Source organism: Pseudoliparis swirei, chromosome 1, assembly GCF_029220125.1.
Source record: "Pseudoliparis swirei isolate HS2019 ecotype Mariana Trench chromosome 1, NWPU_hadal_v1, whole genome shotgun sequence".
NCBI classification, from domain to species: domain Eukaryota; kingdom Metazoa; phylum Chordata; class Actinopteri; order Perciformes; family Liparidae; genus Pseudoliparis; species Pseudoliparis swirei.
In genome coordinates this window covers 2,083,037-2,098,882 of record NC_079388.1, presented here as the reverse complement: position 1 = coordinate 2,098,882, position 15,846 = coordinate 2,083,037, and the positions used below count along the sequence as shown (strand labels likewise).

The following is a 15,846-nucleotide window of genomic DNA, read 5'->3' as shown; positions in this document are numbered from 1 at the left end:
ACACCAACCGTGTTGATGTTCTTGCTGGGATACAGGCAGGTCTCTGCTCCGCTGGTGAAATTACAGAAGACCTTGAAGGAGTCTCTGGAGCAGCCCTGGTTGGGGTCAATCCAGTATTCTCCTGCAGAGGGCGACAGAGAGGTGAAACACGGTGGAAAACCCGATGATTGGCGGGAGCGTAACTCGGAGCAGGTGGCCTCCGCATGTTTAGGTCGACGGCCTTACCGTCTTTGAGGTCAGGCTTGCTGAGGTGCAGGTCTTGGCAGGTGCGTGCAGGGCTGTCCTGGGTGCCAAGAGGGAAACGCATGGTCTCGATCTCCTGTCGCAGTGAGTTGAGCGAGCCGAAGATCTCCTCCATGCCTTCGGTGCCGATCAGGAACTCGGTGCCGGTGCCGTCGGACGCGGGCATTTCGGAGTCGGGGAGCAGCTGGCTGGCGTCGATGGAGCGCTTGGACTTGGGACTCCTCTGGATGGGCAGCGGCTGAATGACCTCGCCTGGTGGGCCCTGGGGAGCAAGAACATACGTTTGAAACAAGGAGCTGATGAATAGTGAAGTGCAAGAAATAAGCGGGACTTCACAAAACAGCGGAGGACTTACAGGAGGTCCAGCAGGTCCTTGTACACCCTTTTCTCCCTTTGGACCAGATCCACCCTGAACACAACACAAAGAGGAAGACGCATTACTGCATCAGATCCGAGCTGATGCCTTTCATCTATTCATTAAGGTACAAACACTCTCAAAGTAGACTCACAGAAGAGCCCTTCGCTCCCTTGACACCTTGAGGACCCTGAAACAGAGATGAGGCTTTAGTTTAGGGATGGGGACCATCATCAAGGTACCGACTAACATCTCTGGAGTCAGGAGGAATATGAAAGTGAGCTGGCAACGACGGGATAAAACGGCACTCACAGGCAGACCAGGAGGACCAGCGGGGCCGAGGGGTCCGGTGCCTCCAGACATTCCCTGGAATGCAACACGATGCATGTCATCCATGAGAACAGATGGTCAGGTGAATGAGAGTCACGGCGGTGGAGTAGACAGGGTCAGACTTACAGAATCTCCTTTAGATCCAAAGGATCCTTGAGGCCCGGGGAAACCTCTGTCTCCCTTCTCTCCCTGCTCTCCTGGGGGTCCAATGAGACCGATGAGACCCGGGTGGCCCTTCTCTCCCTTACCACCGGGGTCTCCACGCAGACCGGGCAAACCAGGAGGTCCCTGCAGGAGGAGAAGAAGAGGAAGATGAGGAAGACAGCGAGGAGGCGGTGGTGGAGATGAGAAACCGGGATGAACAGGAGATTATGATGGAGGTAGCGAGAGAGAGAGAGAGAGAGAGAGAGATGAGCTGATAGCAGGATTTACAGACTGCAGTATGTATACACGCATTGTCATCTTACAAGGGGTCCAGATGGTCCTTTCTGTCCAGCAAGTCCTGGAGATCCTTGTTCACCCTGAAACACGGCCAGGGACACAGTATGAATATATAACGAGTTCCTCCTGAAGTATTACATATTGTCAAATGAACAAATACGATCAACATCTTGACTGACCACTGATCCCGGGAGTCCTCTGAGGCCTTCTGTTCCTGGCTTTCCTGGTTGACCCTGGAGGCCGACGGGGCCGGTCTTTCCTGGGGGGCCGACAGCACCCGAGTTTCCCTGTAAATGATGATGAGTTAGTCTTTTATCCTGAGATCGTTCCTGGAAGGTGTCATCACCAGGAAGTCTATGTCAGTGGATTCATAGCACTTTGGGACTGTAGGCCACGCCTTCAGCCTTTGTTCTACAAAGCTCGGGGCTCACCTTGGTTCCCTTTCCTCCTTGACGTCCCTCGGGTCCTCTTGTTCCAGCAGGGCCCTGGAAAATTAAACATATAATATAGTTAAATCAGATGGCTGTATCATACCAAGTTCTACTAACATAGACAACGCTTGTATAGTGTTAAGATAGAGCGGGGCAACCCGGACAAGAAGCCGATAAACACAAAGGAACACATGAGATGGCTCAGTGAAAGGTATAGAAGGAGGAAAAAGGAAAAATATAACGAGAACAACAAGGACTGAAACCAGCTGGGGTCTGCTTCTGGCATCTGTAGAAAGTTTCTCCCGGCAATAGTCATTTCAATCTTTCCCTTTTTAATCGATCTCTTTTTTGTTATATTGTTACTGGCCAAGGGTTTGGTGAGGCACTCATCTGTCCATTAGGACAGGAGCCCTCCTGAAACTGAAGAGTAGGATCGCTTTTGAGAAGTTTGGTTACAGTTCTTCCACAAAGAGGGTAGACTGCATATGAGAAGTGGTAGTAGTCACCGTGATGTCACCCATTGGTTGGTGGCCACTGCCATCTTGGTTTCTTTTTGCAACCAGAAATAAAACCGAGAGGAGAATGCCTAGTTTAACTTAATGCGTACAGATCTAGAGGCGGACCAGGCTTCCCGTAAGCATTCTGAAGCGTTTTGTGGTTCTCGTCCATTGTGCATACCCAATGAGGATGGTGACCTTACCCTCTTTCCTAGGGGGCCGGGGGGTCCGTTCTCACCAGAAGGTCCGGGGGAGCCCTGCAGCAGGAGCCAGAGGGAGTGGGTTGAGAACACTGAGGCACTTTTACATCACTCACATTTCTGCATTGTTGACTTACAGATTCTCCTTGTTCACCATCTTCTCCTCTCTCTCCCTTGGCGCCATCGAGACCCTGAAAGCAGACGTAGTGCAGCCTTTAAAAAAGACCGGTAAAGACAACGCAATATGCCAACATCTTGCCCAATCCTACACAGTGGGGAAATGTATCAGCATCAGCAATGTAATAATGCTGACGTGTACTTTTCAATAAAGGGTACTCACTCTGGGTCCGACCTCGCCAGTGGGACCAGGATCACCAGGGAAACCAACTGGACCCTGAAGTTAGAGACAAAAACAAAACTTGTCTGAATAAATGCCAATAAGATTAGGAGTCAGAAGAATTTAGAGATTCATCGACGAGTTCCGTCTGCAGTCTTTGTGTGTGTGTTTGTGTGCATGTCATTGTGGGCGTCATACAGGGTTTCCTTTGGGTCCGTCATCTCCAGGTCCTCCTCGTCCTCCAGCAGGTCCAGCAGTTCCAGGTTGTCCGGATTCTCCCTTCTCTCCGTGCTCTCCACGAGGACCCTGCCGACAGGAGCACAGGACGTGAACTCAGGGACGCCATGATCCAGCCGGCAGAGGGTTGGTCTACCAGCCGGTAAAGGGTTGGTCTACTAGCCGGTAGAGGGTTGGTCTACCAGCCGGTAGAGGGTTAGTCTACCAGCCGGTAGAGGGTTAGTCTACCAGCCGATAGAGGGTTAGTCTACCAGCCGGTAGAGGGTTGGTCTACCAGCCGGTAGAGGGTTGGTCTTCCAGCAGGTAGAGGTTTGGTCTACCAGCCGGTAGAGGGTTGGTCTACCAGCCGGCAGAGGGTTGGTCTACCAGCAGGTAGAGGGTTAGTCTACCAGCCGGCAGAGGGTTGGTCTACCAGCAGGTAGAGGGTTGGTCTACCAGCCGGTAGAGGGTTAGTCTACCAGCCGGTAGAGGGTTAGTCTACCAGCTGATAGAGGGTTGCTCATGGTCGCTCACTCAGCCACTCACCTTCTTTCCCGCCTCCCCTACGATTCCAGGTGGTCCGCCCTCCCCAGGTTCTCCCTGTGGAGCAAACAGGATTTCTTCTAGTTTCAGAAAGTCTGTAGTTCTTGCGGACGCCATCAAACTCAAACACCATCAAAGTGCAACGACTTTAGCAGAAATAAATGTATTCATCACCTTCTCTCCAATAAGTCCAGGATTACCCAAACCACCGTGAGGACCTTGAGGACCCTGAAAAGAACAACAACACAAAAAACAAGTGAGGCAAAACAATCAGATATGTCACATCAAATTGGTTATTGTCATAATAAAAGGAGCTACTTTACTTCTTTCACATACCGACCCAAAAATAATGCTAGATCACAACTTCAAGTGACTTTATGGAATCATTTAGCAGAACATGTTTAACAACCCGATCATGTCAGAGTGGTGCTTTGTGGGACTTTAACATTCTACTAAGTACTAATAGGAGCTGTGGTCACTCACGTCAGCACCACTGGATCCAGCGGGGCCACGGGGTCCTGGGGGACCTGGAGGACCCTGGAAACACAAAGATGCTCTCGCTTTAGTCATCTTTTATGATTTCATTAGGATGAAATAAGTCACCGAGTCATTATCACTGATGTCATGTGTATTTGAGACTCACCAGAGGTCCAACATCTCCTGTCTCGCCCTTCTCACCTGGTGGTCCTGGCAACCCCTGCAGAGCAGTGGACAACGTTTAGTTAAGCAGAGCAACTTGGCACAAGACGGGAGCTCAAACCTTCTCTGAATATTCAGAACAAAGTCTGAAATAATGTCTTTCTTGTACCTGCAGTCCGATGGGTCCCGGGGCTCCTGGGAATCCTCTGGTTCCTTCGTCACCTTTAGCTCCAAATGGCCCCTGCTGGCCTCTCGGTCCGAGCTCTCCATCAGCACCCTGAGCCACAGGAGAAGCCGAGCGGAAATGAAGACGAGAGATAAATCGATAGCGACTAGTGATCATGTCATGTCGAGATAGCTAAACCCTTTATCTGATTAGCAGCTCCTGTACGATACGACATGCAGCTTTCTTTCTTGTGTGTTTTATATCCTAGTTTAGAATAAAGAACAGAGTTTCTAGCGTGAGCAGTGACACTATATCTGAACCAATAAAGAGTAGAACTAGAAAGTCATCCGGTACCGATTGCAACCAACTACAAGTCCGTACAATCAGGAATACTTACAAGTCCATACAATCAGGAATTAGTACAAGTTCTTACAATCAGGAATAAGTGCAAGTTCTTACAATCAGTCTTCAAAGGGTTTGTACTTACAGCAGGTCCAGGCTGACCGACTGGCCCCATGGGCCCTGGTGGACCCGGAGGACCCTACCGACAAACGAGAAGCAGGCGAACAAACGATGAGCACAACATGGAGATGGCGATAAGCAGACACACAGCGTCGTCTCATTTCCAGGTCTTCACTCACGTGCTCTCCTTTTCCTCCCTTGCCGCCCTTCTGCCCGTGCTCTCCGACCTCGCCCTGCAAGAAACATCACGTTACAGCCCAGACGTCTACAAAGCCCTGAAGTGAAGGATCGCCATCCCCCATCCTTTCCCCCCCTGATGTACAGGATAAGGCTTCAAAGGACATGTTGGGGTGATGAAGAGTTACTGGCCTTGTCTCCGTCCTCTCCGGGTACTCCAGGTGATCCGGCAGGGCCAGGTAGACCCACGGGACCCTGAACTCCATCCCGACCGGCCAAGCCGATAGGACCTTTCTCCCCCTTCACGGTGAGAACAAGAACAACGAGGAGAATCGATAGTTGTTCGACATGATGGGTCAAATGCACTACAGCACATCGGATAGACGTTTCCAAGAATACTCACAAGAACTCCCTTCTCTCCAGATGATCCAGGAGGACCCTGAGGCCCTGGTCTTCCAGGAGGTCCAACAGGTCCAGCAGTACCAGCTAGCCCCCTCTCACCAGGAGACCCCTAGAGAGGAACAGCATCACAAAGACACAAAGCAGGGATTCATTGACTCATGACTTCATTAAGGACTGATACGGTTATTACAAAGTAAACTATTTTGATAGGGCTGGCTAGATATTAATGTTTGATACGTACAGCGGGTCCAGGAGGTCCGGCAGGTCCTTCACTTCCCTTCAGTCCTCCACCTCCCTGCAACAACAGATAAGAAAGGATGAATCAGTGACCTTTGACCTCTACCAAACACTTTTCTCCAGAGGTCAATCAAGATAAGAAAGAAGATCTAAATGTCTTGGTCCTACTCACAGGGGTTCCAGGAAGGCCTCTCTCCCCGGGGAAGCCTCTCAGTCCTGGGGGCCCGTTTTTGCCGGGGCCTCCGGAGGGTCCAGGGTCTCCCTTGGTGCCCTCCTTCCCTGAGGGACCAGAGAGTCCCTGCTCTCCAGGTGGACCTGAGGGTCCGGGGTGGCCACGCTCGCCGATGGGGCCGGTCTCTCCTGATGGACCCTGAGAGGATGAGGATGGAGGGGGCACAGAGGGGAAGAGGATGTTGGGAGAAGAGACAAGAGGACCAGTTGAAACTGATGAGGTCCAGCGTATCCGTGGAGATTCAAGTCTGCTGATTGATTGGACAAACTCACCTGAGGTCCGACGACTCCAGGAGGTCCAGGTGGACCCATTTTACCTTGGAAACCCTGGAGGAGAGCGAGTCAGTGAGCAAACAGATCCACTGCATATGGATATCAACAGGAGGTTTGATGGGTACATTCCTAGAACTGCAGCGCATGTCTCTCTGGTTTGAAGTCAACAGGACATGTTATCAAACATATAAATCCCACGTATCCTCCTAAAGTATGAGAAATGATCTGAACATATCTGAAGTGGTGTGACTGCATCCATGAAAAAAACGTATTCACACCAAATCCTCATTGGGTATATTTTAGAGTCGGTGACTGGAATCAGAGAAGAAGTCTAAAGCTCATCGGTTCAAACCGGTCGGCCATCTTTAAGAGGAGACTCGGCACCAGTTACTCGTATTAAGATAATGAAGTTTTCCCGAAACTTTGGGCATTACCCAATTTTAACTTTGAGAGAATTTAGGAGAAATCTTCAGACACAAATAGAAGAAAGGAGTAAACGACTTACAACTTCTCCTCTCTGGCCAGGGTGTCCAGGCAGCCCGTCTTTTCCTGGTGGTCCCTGTAAGGATCAATCAACCGTCATAAATCAATTAAATCTCCACCTTAAGAGAGCTTCCCCTCATTTTACCCACAAGCCACCCTGACTTCTATACAGTAGATGCAATCTGGTATTCATAAAACTGGGATGGAATCATTTTCCATACCGGAGGTCCCTTTGGTCCGGGGAAACCATGAGCTCCCTGAGGTCCGGGCAATCCCTGGTGAGGCATCAACAACATATGATGTCATCACAACATATTGCATATAACATTCAGTGTCTCACACAACACATTTGAACTGGACATGCTTTTTCACTGTGATGTAAATGGAGCGCTCACCCTCTCCCCAAGAGGACCATGAGGGCCGTCACTTCCTGAAGTTCCCTGACAGGCGACAAGACAACAGCACGGTGAACAACACGCGATGGTTTACGGGCCGCACGTTATTGTAGACATCCACGTGGACACGGTGTCTCGGGGTGAATTCACCGCGAGGACAAACCTTTGCGCCGGATTTCCCCGTCGAGCCCCTCGGTCCTCTCTGGCCTCGGGGACCCTGATGGTGCCAACAGGAAGCAGAATTAGTGGAAAGTAAAGCAGCCTGGTTTCAAATGTTTCTCTCTTTTGCTTTGGCTCATACTTTTTGCGCATGACCTATCTTTTATTCAAAACAATGACTTCAAATCTCGGGATTATTCGTTTGCTGTTCATTTCGTATTTATACATTCAGACAATTTCTTTTGCACACTTTTGCAAAAGAGTGAGTGTAATTGTATAATTGGCCCAACAGAGTGCTGCAGGGGCGACGTCGTCTGGAGCGAATGGGATTTCTCAACTGGAAAGTTTCAGACAATGAACTCATCGGCAAACAGACGTTTCAAAAAGGCGTCATCAAAAACTCTGTTGGACATTTCGTGACACATTTTCGCTCGATTCTATATGACGTCGAAATATAAATGTTTGTATATGTCGAATACTTTCGTCTGTGTACTACAGTATTGTACAGTTTTTAATTCTGATGTGAATCTTGAAGCTCAGTGTGATGCACAGTCGCAGCTACACACCACTAACTATGCAGTGATGCACAGGTGTACACACACCCTGTAGTGACGTACAGGTGTACACACACCCTGCAGTGATGCACTGGTGTACACACACCCTGAAAGAACGGATAAATAAACATGAAATAGTACCGTTGGTCCTCTTTGTCCTCTTGGTCCTGATTTGCCACCAAGACCCTGAAAAAAAAGACACAAAAATAAATTGTGCATTACTGACTATAACTTAATGTACCAGTCCAAGGTATCTGGTAGGAGATAAGGAAGCATCTGCCTTGAACACTTGATAACTAAAAGCTTTAAAAAGATTGACTAGAGGAGAAAGATCTTCCTCAGGACCGCCGACGTACCCTCGTTCCCTTCTCGCCGTTGGTGCCGGGGAATCCTGGGAATCCAAGAGATCCCTAAAAAAAAAAAAATCAACATCTCAGCATCAGCACCAGGATGAATAAAGGAGCCTGTGTGTGCTCGGGTGTGTGTTCCTCCTACCTTCGGTCCTTGTCTCCCGGGATATCCAGGAAGTCCAGGAACACCAAGTTTACCCTGAAATCACACGATCAGCACATTAATCCTAAATTAACGTCTGTAATTGTTTACATTTTACCAACCTGCTAAACAACATTAAACAATGTGCTCGATAGTCAGAAATGTGTCAGAATATGAAGAGTAAACGAGAATATGGTGAGAACAGGTGTGCTGCAGTCATATTAACAACATTAAATATAATAAAGGCAAAATGTAAAAGGTTTAGCACAAAAACAAATAAAACACTGAGGCAGATATTAAATGCAATATATAGAAAATACTGTAAATTCCATGTGAAAATCTCACGTTTCACTCAAGTGCACGTTCAAGCACAACATGGCAATATTTCTGGCTAATATCTAAAGATGAGGTCGTACCCTATTTTTTAAGAACATTGGGATATCTGAGGGGACATATCAGCATTTTCAAAACCCCAAAAACCTTTCATTAACAATAACCCGTGACCTATCCCACAAGGCTAAGTGACCTCGTGTCGTACCTTCTCTCCAACCAGTCCGAGTGGTCCGAGCTCACCGGGGGGTCCGAAGCGACCCTTTGGCCCCTCGGGGCCGTCCTCTCCTCTGGGCCCTGACACTCCAAGCTCGCCCTGTCAAAAGAAACCATTTAAAGAGCCATTAATAAATCAATCAGCCCTTCACCCATCAACCATTCTTTTGGTCACTCCATCAATCCATCTTACCCTCTCTCCCTTGACACCAAAATCTCCCTTAATTCCAGGGAAACCATCTTCTCCCTAGAAAGAAAAACATCCAACATTATATAGAAACCTTGTTTTCTTTTTCAAAGTTGTGAACATTGTATTTTACATATTGCTCAAAATGGACACTAAGAAATAGTGATTTAAGTTATTACACTGTAGTGGATCACCTACCTTCTCCCCCTTGTGGCCCTTCAGTCCACGGATTCCTTGACCTCCCTGCAGTTAAAGCGTCAGATTATCAATACAATCATATGCTCAGGAATATTTAATCCATGTGCCGGTTCAGTTTATTTGTACAGAGCAGGAAGTGATGTATACTGTACTGACCTTGATGCCTCGGGGGCCGGGATAGCCGAGAGAACCCTGAGGGCCGTTAGGACCCTGGAGAAGGTCAAAGATAGAGGAGTTAACACCATAAATAGCTTAAAGTAAGTACTTTCAATCAGACGCTTAGATGGAAGGGAAGGAGGCGTGTGATTGACACCCACCAGGTTTCCTTTGGTGCCAGAAGGCCCCTCCTTCCCTGGGTGGCCCTGAGAAGGTAGGACAGACAGCTCAGGTTGGGTTCAGCTCCATTCAACTTTTAATGACATAAACCAAGAAAGAAAGGAAGAGGCCAACGTACTGGAGGGCCGTCGGCTCCCGGCATTCCTGGTAGACCTGGTTTCCCTGTGGGACCCTGGAGGAGAAGACATGTGGTCATGAATGAGAGTCCAGAACCGTCTGCACCTGAACCAGCTTGGTAACTTAAACATGAAGAGCACCGTGAAGAAGTAACTTTCTGTCATACAGAGAGACATGTGTTATTACAATGTAATAGCAGATTTACTTGCACTTTAATTGATGAATTTAAATATATATATATATATCGATTCTATATGAGTAGAGATTGTAAAGCAAATTCGTAATTTGTGATATTGGGCTATATAAAAAAAACTTAATTGAATTGAATATATTTTCTGCCTAAAAAAACAAAAAACAAATTATATTATTATATATATCAATATATATATATATATATTATATGTATATATAATATAATATTATTATTATATATATAAATATATATGTATATATATATGTCTATATATCATATAATATATATATACATATATATATTTACATATATATAATATAATATATATACAAATACTTACAATATAATATAATAGTATATATACATATATATATATATATATATAAATATGTATGTATATATTTGACTGATAGTATTATAATTATGCTACCAGTCAAATAATGCTATCAGTCAGATTAATATATAAATGTATATATATATATATACATATAAATATATATAATCCGTCAAATTAATCACGCATACAAAAAATACATATATTTATATATCTGCGTTTTATTTTCTTACCTTCTCTCCCGGGGGTCCGAGGGCTCCTTGAGGTCCTGCCATTCCCTGCAGAATGAATGAATGAACACATGAATACACGTCGATGACTCTCGTTAGCCGGGGAGCCTTCTGCCTTCTACACAATCGCTGAGGGGAAGAAGCTGAAGTCTGGAGTCTGATGTCTGAGGGCAGCTCACCTGAGTTCCTGAGGTTCCCTGCTGACCTGGAGGTCCTGGCTCTCCTTGGGGACCCTGAGAGACACAAAGAAGAGGACAGGTGATGAAGAGCAGGACGGATGATGAAGATACAAGTTACGTGACACCGTGAATATCTGCTGATTCTGGAAGTACGAGGTCACACGACAAACATGGCGGGTAAGAGAGGGACACTGACCAGGTTTCCCTTGGGACCGTGGGGCCCGTCATTCCCTCGTACGCCCTGAGGAGGAGAAGAAGAAGAAGAAGAAGAAGAAGAAGAAGAGAACAACATCAAAGGAATGGTAGTGTCGGTTGGAAATGAAACACTCTGGAGGCGTGACGTTAGCTTGAAGCTACATTAGCTGCTAATCACTAGCATGACACACCTGGATATTAGACCAAACTGTCGGAGGTTAAAGTTGCATTGTGGGGGATGAATGTGGGCACCATGGGTTCAACAAGGAGGAAGAGTATGTGGTGCGGTAGCATTCCAGCCTTCAAAATAAAACTCAGACATGTTGTCGTCGTGCGATGCTAAGTCTGCGGAGGACTCTTTTAGAGGGCGGACCTCAACCAGCGTACACAAACAACTCCAGGACAAATAAATATAGACGAGTGTCGAATGGAGACGTGGGACTTGGCTGCCTCCAGCCGGGGTTCACTGGTCCTGGTCTTGTTTCTGAGGCGAGGGAGGGAGCGCTGCGCACACGTTTTTAGATTCCTGGACATCCCGTCTGTGTGTGGGGTCACAGGCTGTGGACTCGGGAGCTCAGAGCCACAGAGGGAAAAACAATAGTTTGCACTCACAGGAGGTCCAGAGATTCCAGGAGGACCTTTGGGTCCCAGCAAACCACGAGGACCCTACAATCACACACAAACAAACACACACACACACACACACACACACACACACACACACACACACACACACACACACACACACACACACACACAGGCCAAGATCAGTCCGTACTCATAGTTCTAAATTATTTTTAACGGCCTTTTTAATGGATTCTATAATAAATCACAACCATCATGTGAGGTCAAAGGTCAACAACAGCTACATGGCTAACACTAGCATCATGCAGGAGCACACTGACTATGCTCTTACATTCATTGTGACAGTTTGTTGATATATTAATAGCGGCTAATTAAAGAAGCGTGTTTTTAAATCTATAACCGTGCCTCTTTTTTCCGAATTTAAATATAATCAAATTCTAACAGCTACAAATAAGTGGATTAGGGTTAAAATAACACAAGATAATTCTACACACATTCTGGAAAATTTAAACAAGAACATTATAGAACGTTCAAAAGCTATAATATCTGTTGTGTTAGATTGCATTGTATTTCACACCCAATAAAATGACCACTGTGTGTAATTAAAGGATTATTACTAAACTCATCTTATTATACAACTCTGTAACATTTTGAATGTTATGATTTGTTACTCCTTATTCCCGTTGATTCGTGGTATTCACGCTATGAGTGCAGGTGAAAGGAGATGCTATCAGAAAGCAACCTCGGTGTATTATGGGATGCTCTTTATTACAGGGACGTGGAAATCAGATGGTGTTGTCACGGAAACACTCACTGATTCACCTGGGAGACCTCTGGGTCCAACCTCTCCGTCGTCTCCCTGCAAACACACACAGACAAGCAGATGGGAAGATGGCGGTGGTGAACCGTTGTGGTATAAACGCCCGGAATCATTTCAAATGACGTCTCTCGTATCTCCGTACCCTCTCTCCGTCCTCCCCTTGGAAGCCGGGGGGTCCCAGCGGTCCCGAGTCACCCTGGGGAGAGAGAGATGACGATGTGTCACGAATCACAGGAATCAGGATCAGCAACTTCTCTTAAATCACTTCTTCAAAAACGTTTTTATCATACAGCTTTGAAGCGATGTCGTCCTTTATGCAGCTCTTCGGTTCCCCTCACTCAGTTTGTGTGTTGTTTTATTTTTCTATTTGTTTTGCTTTGATTCTCTGCAGAACACTTCGTAAACTCTGTGTTTAAAGGTGCTATATAAATAAAGTTATAGTTATTATAGTTACAGTTGTTATGCATATTAAAGAAGTATCACTATTATTTGTTAGTACTACTATGACATTGTTTTGGAAAAAACAAACACATTTCTGAGAGAAGCAGACAGACAGGAGTCTACATGAGAGATTATGGGATGTCCAAGTGGAACAAGCATCAAAACCGGTTGAAAAGAAACAATGAGAAGCAACATGAGCCTCAAATGGTGGAAGATATAAACATGATGAAGAAGAGCCAACGGAGGAGAAGAGGCTACAACCACCGACTAGAGAGGTTCACCCCCTCAAATCATCTGCTGAGCATTTATATATATATATATATATATATATATGTATAAATATATACATATATATATATATATATATATGTATATATTTTCTTTTTCTGTTTTTTTTAATTGAATTTTTGGGGGGTATGCATGTGTGTTTTTTATGTATGGATGATATATAAAAACAGAAAAAGAAAATATATACATATATGTATATATATATATACATATGTATATATGTATATATTTTCTTTTTCTGTTTTTTTAAATTTAATTTTTTAATTTTTGGGGGGTATGCATGTGTGTTTTTTATGTATGGATGTGCATGTGTGTGTATATATATATATATATTTATGTATATATATATGTATATATATGTATATATACATATATACATATATATATACATATATACGTATATATACATACATATATATATGTTTATGTGTATATGTGTATATATATATATATATTTATATAGGAGTATATATATTTGTATGTTTATGTCTGACATTTTTGTATTTGTTTTATCTTAATATGTCTAAGTGAATACAAAATGTAAGTGACATTTATATATATGTGTATATATGTACTCACCCTGTGTCCTTTGTCGCCGGGTAAACCAGGAAGGCCGTCAAAACCACGGTCGCCCTGCGAGAGACAAACAGACATGGACATCGTCACTCACTGAGTTTAAACTTCAGCTATATATATTAGTTTATGGCTTTGTGAACTTTATTGTCCCAGCAGCAGTTATCGTCTTCAATGACTATATTCAGAATGTACACACTAGCACCTCACTTCTTGTCGTTGTACATATTACCATATTCTTTTATATTTTGTATTCTTTCTTTCTTATTATCTTGTTATTTCTAAACGGTTGCCTCAGAGCGCTGCACTACATCTCCAACGGGTCTGGATTGCCGGTCGAGGCACACATGGCAAACAAGAGTTGATGCTGACGATGCTCACCTTGGTTCCAGACTCCCCTGGCATGCCTCTGGACCCATTGGCCCCGGCACGGCCCTGTTGGAGAGAGCACAGGGCGGCGTGTCAGGGAGGAGCTTCTCCGGACACGCTGGACAGGAAGTGCTCGGCAAAGACATTCTTCATACTCACTCTTCTTCCTGATTTTCCTTGAGGACCCATCGTACCCTGAGGTCCCCTGGAGCCCTGCAAAGGGAACGAGATGGCTTGTGATACAGAGATTACTTATTAACGATGCCCTGCTGTAACAGGAAGGATTGCATGATTTAAATACAATATAATTATTTGAATTTGTTGTGAGTTTGATTTTGTGTTTTTACCTGAGGACCGGGGTCTCCGGTCTCTCCATTCAGACCATTACTACCGGGATTTCCCTGAAATATACACCATCATCATCATCATCATCATCATCAACATCATCATCAAACTCGTTTTGCATTTAAGAGACTTGACAAAAAAGCTCATAAGACCTTTCATGAGATCAAACTCGTTTTGTTGTGTACAGTCAGCTGTGTTGTGAAACTGACGGTCGGCATTGACAACAACAAACTGTTGGTGTGAACAGGTGAGGGTCCAAATGACGGCCAACATACCAGAGGTCCGGGGCGCCCAGTGAATCCCATTGGTCCAGGAGGTCCTTTCAGAGCCATCTGCACACAGAAATGTCTCAAAATCAATAATCAGGGAGGACATGGGGGCATCAAGGGCCCAGCCTCCTGCCTCAAGGGCCCTGCCTCCTGCCATGGCCCTGATGATGCCCCCCCCCCTCCTCTCTACCTCCTTCTGTTTCATGGATGGTGGAGGTCTGGATCGTGGTCCTACTACTCATTATTCATAATGTCTGTCATATTCATTGAATGTGTAGTAACTCTGTAAATCTGTAACTCTGTAACTCTGTAACTCTGTCCTTCTGGTCACATGACATCTATTGTCCTGTCCATCCTGGAGAGGGATCCTCCTCTGTTCTCTCCTGAAGGGTTCTTACCCTTTTTTCCCCCTGAAAGGGTTTTTCTCAATTTCTTCGGAGTTGTTCCTGATCCGATGTGAGGTCAAAGGTCAAAGGTCAGGGATGTCTATGTGTACAGACTGTAAAGCCCTCTGAGGGGAATTCGTAACTTGTGATATTGGGCTATGCAAAATCAACTGAATTGAATTGTAATGATGGTGATGCATGACGAAAAGAAGAATCTCCTTTCACAGTTATTTTAAATGTTAAATGTCTAAAATCTTTTTTAAATTTATTGTTATTGATGTTTATTATGGGCCTGTACTTGTATCGTGCTTTTTTAGTCTTCCCACCACTCAAACATGATGAAAAGAACCGCCTGGTAGAGAAAGTGATGACTCACCCTGGCCTGAGACAAGATGGCCGCTGCCTGAGCTTCCTGAGCAGAAACAGAAGGTCCCTTGTCTCCTCCACTCTGACCGAAACGGAACTGCAACCACAAGAGAGAGGAACACGTTAGTGGGGAGGCTTCCCCAGATGAATCGATCAGCAGCAAATACATGAGCTACAGATAAGAATAACAAGGACTAACGCATCAACATGTGATGCTAGTTAATCGATGCTAACTTCCAGCTACTCGCTAATATCACCGCCACAGTCATTTGGTCTGGCATCGAGCTGTATGCTTCTGAATGACCTAATTTGGTCGTTAGCATAACATAAGTTAGCATCGTACGGACCTCAACAAAGAGCCAATGAGATGGAACATTAGGCTTAAGAAAAACTCCCCCATGCTCACATGACTTTTTTAAGAGTGGAGTATTTACTGACTATTTCATATTATAGAACACACGTTAAAAAGGATTTATTTCAGATGTTCAACCAAAAACTCGTTGACTTCAAGACGCAAGTGCACCAGAGCTGACTCCCTGGTTTTAGGACTCCTGCAGAACTCGACTAGAACAGGAAGTTGAACTGAACTTCACAGAATACTGAGTACGATATTACTCCCACGGCAT

The 15,846-nt window shown here is 45.2% G+C and overlaps 1 protein-coding gene across 3 annotated transcripts in view; it reads right to left on the bottom strand.

Annotated features, from left to right (window-relative positions):
- Positions 1-15,846, bottom strand: part of col11a2 (collagen, type XI, alpha 2) — a 43,764-nt gene that overhangs the window by 3,299 nt on the left and 24,619 nt on the right. For all 3 annotated transcript variants that reach the window (XM_056418433.1, XM_056418442.1, XM_056418451.1), the window contains 50 exons: positions 15,231-15,317; positions 14,475-14,531; positions 14,202-14,255; positions 14,014-14,067; positions 13,867-13,920; positions 13,492-13,545; positions 12,326-12,379; positions 12,178-12,222; positions 11,391-11,444; positions 10,780-10,824; positions 10,584-10,637; positions 10,408-10,452; positions 9,649-9,702; positions 9,512-9,556; positions 9,351-9,404; positions 9,195-9,239; positions 9,003-9,056; positions 8,802-8,909; positions 8,267-8,320; positions 8,128-8,181; positions 7,913-7,957; positions 7,222-7,275; positions 7,059-7,103; positions 6,885-6,938; positions 6,686-6,739; positions 6,181-6,234; positions 5,849-6,046; positions 5,681-5,734; positions 5,441-5,548; positions 5,230-5,337; positions 5,040-5,093; positions 4,886-4,939; positions 4,402-4,509; positions 4,237-4,290; positions 4,077-4,130; positions 3,768-3,821; positions 3,597-3,650; positions 3,033-3,140; positions 2,838-2,891; positions 2,635-2,688; positions 2,501-2,554; positions 1,801-1,854; positions 1,549-1,656; positions 1,396-1,449; positions 1,055-1,216; positions 911-964; positions 753-788; positions 599-652; positions 226-505; positions 9-121 (listed from right to left, as the gene is read on the bottom strand). In XM_056418433.1, the coding sequence (XP_056274408.1) occupies positions 9-121; positions 226-505; positions 599-652; positions 753-788; positions 911-964; positions 1,055-1,216; positions 1,396-1,449; positions 1,549-1,656; positions 1,801-1,854; positions 2,501-2,554; positions 2,635-2,688; positions 2,838-2,891; positions 3,033-3,140; positions 3,597-3,650; positions 3,768-3,821; positions 4,077-4,130; positions 4,237-4,290; positions 4,402-4,509; positions 4,886-4,939; positions 5,040-5,093; positions 5,230-5,337; positions 5,441-5,548; positions 5,681-5,734; positions 5,849-6,046; positions 6,181-6,234; positions 6,686-6,739; positions 6,885-6,938; positions 7,059-7,103; positions 7,222-7,275; positions 7,913-7,957; positions 8,128-8,181; positions 8,267-8,320; positions 8,802-8,909; positions 9,003-9,056; positions 9,195-9,239; positions 9,351-9,404; positions 9,512-9,556; positions 9,649-9,702; positions 10,408-10,452; positions 10,584-10,637; positions 10,780-10,824; positions 11,391-11,444; positions 12,178-12,222; positions 12,326-12,379; positions 13,492-13,545; positions 13,867-13,920; positions 14,014-14,067; positions 14,202-14,255; positions 14,475-14,531; positions 15,231-15,317 (3,516 nt within the window). The remainder of the gene's footprint in view (positions 1-8; positions 122-225; positions 506-598; positions 653-752; positions 789-910; positions 965-1,054; positions 1,217-1,395; positions 1,450-1,548; positions 1,657-1,800; positions 1,855-2,500; positions 2,555-2,634; positions 2,689-2,837; positions 2,892-3,032; positions 3,141-3,596; positions 3,651-3,767; positions 3,822-4,076; positions 4,131-4,236; positions 4,291-4,401; positions 4,510-4,885; positions 4,940-5,039; positions 5,094-5,229; positions 5,338-5,440; positions 5,549-5,680; positions 5,735-5,848; positions 6,047-6,180; positions 6,235-6,685; positions 6,740-6,884; positions 6,939-7,058; positions 7,104-7,221; positions 7,276-7,912; positions 7,958-8,127; positions 8,182-8,266; positions 8,321-8,801; positions 8,910-9,002; positions 9,057-9,194; positions 9,240-9,350; positions 9,405-9,511; positions 9,557-9,648; positions 9,703-10,407; positions 10,453-10,583; positions 10,638-10,779; positions 10,825-11,390; positions 11,445-12,177; positions 12,223-12,325; positions 12,380-13,491; positions 13,546-13,866; positions 13,921-14,013; positions 14,068-14,201; positions 14,256-14,474; positions 14,532-15,230; positions 15,318-15,846) is intronic.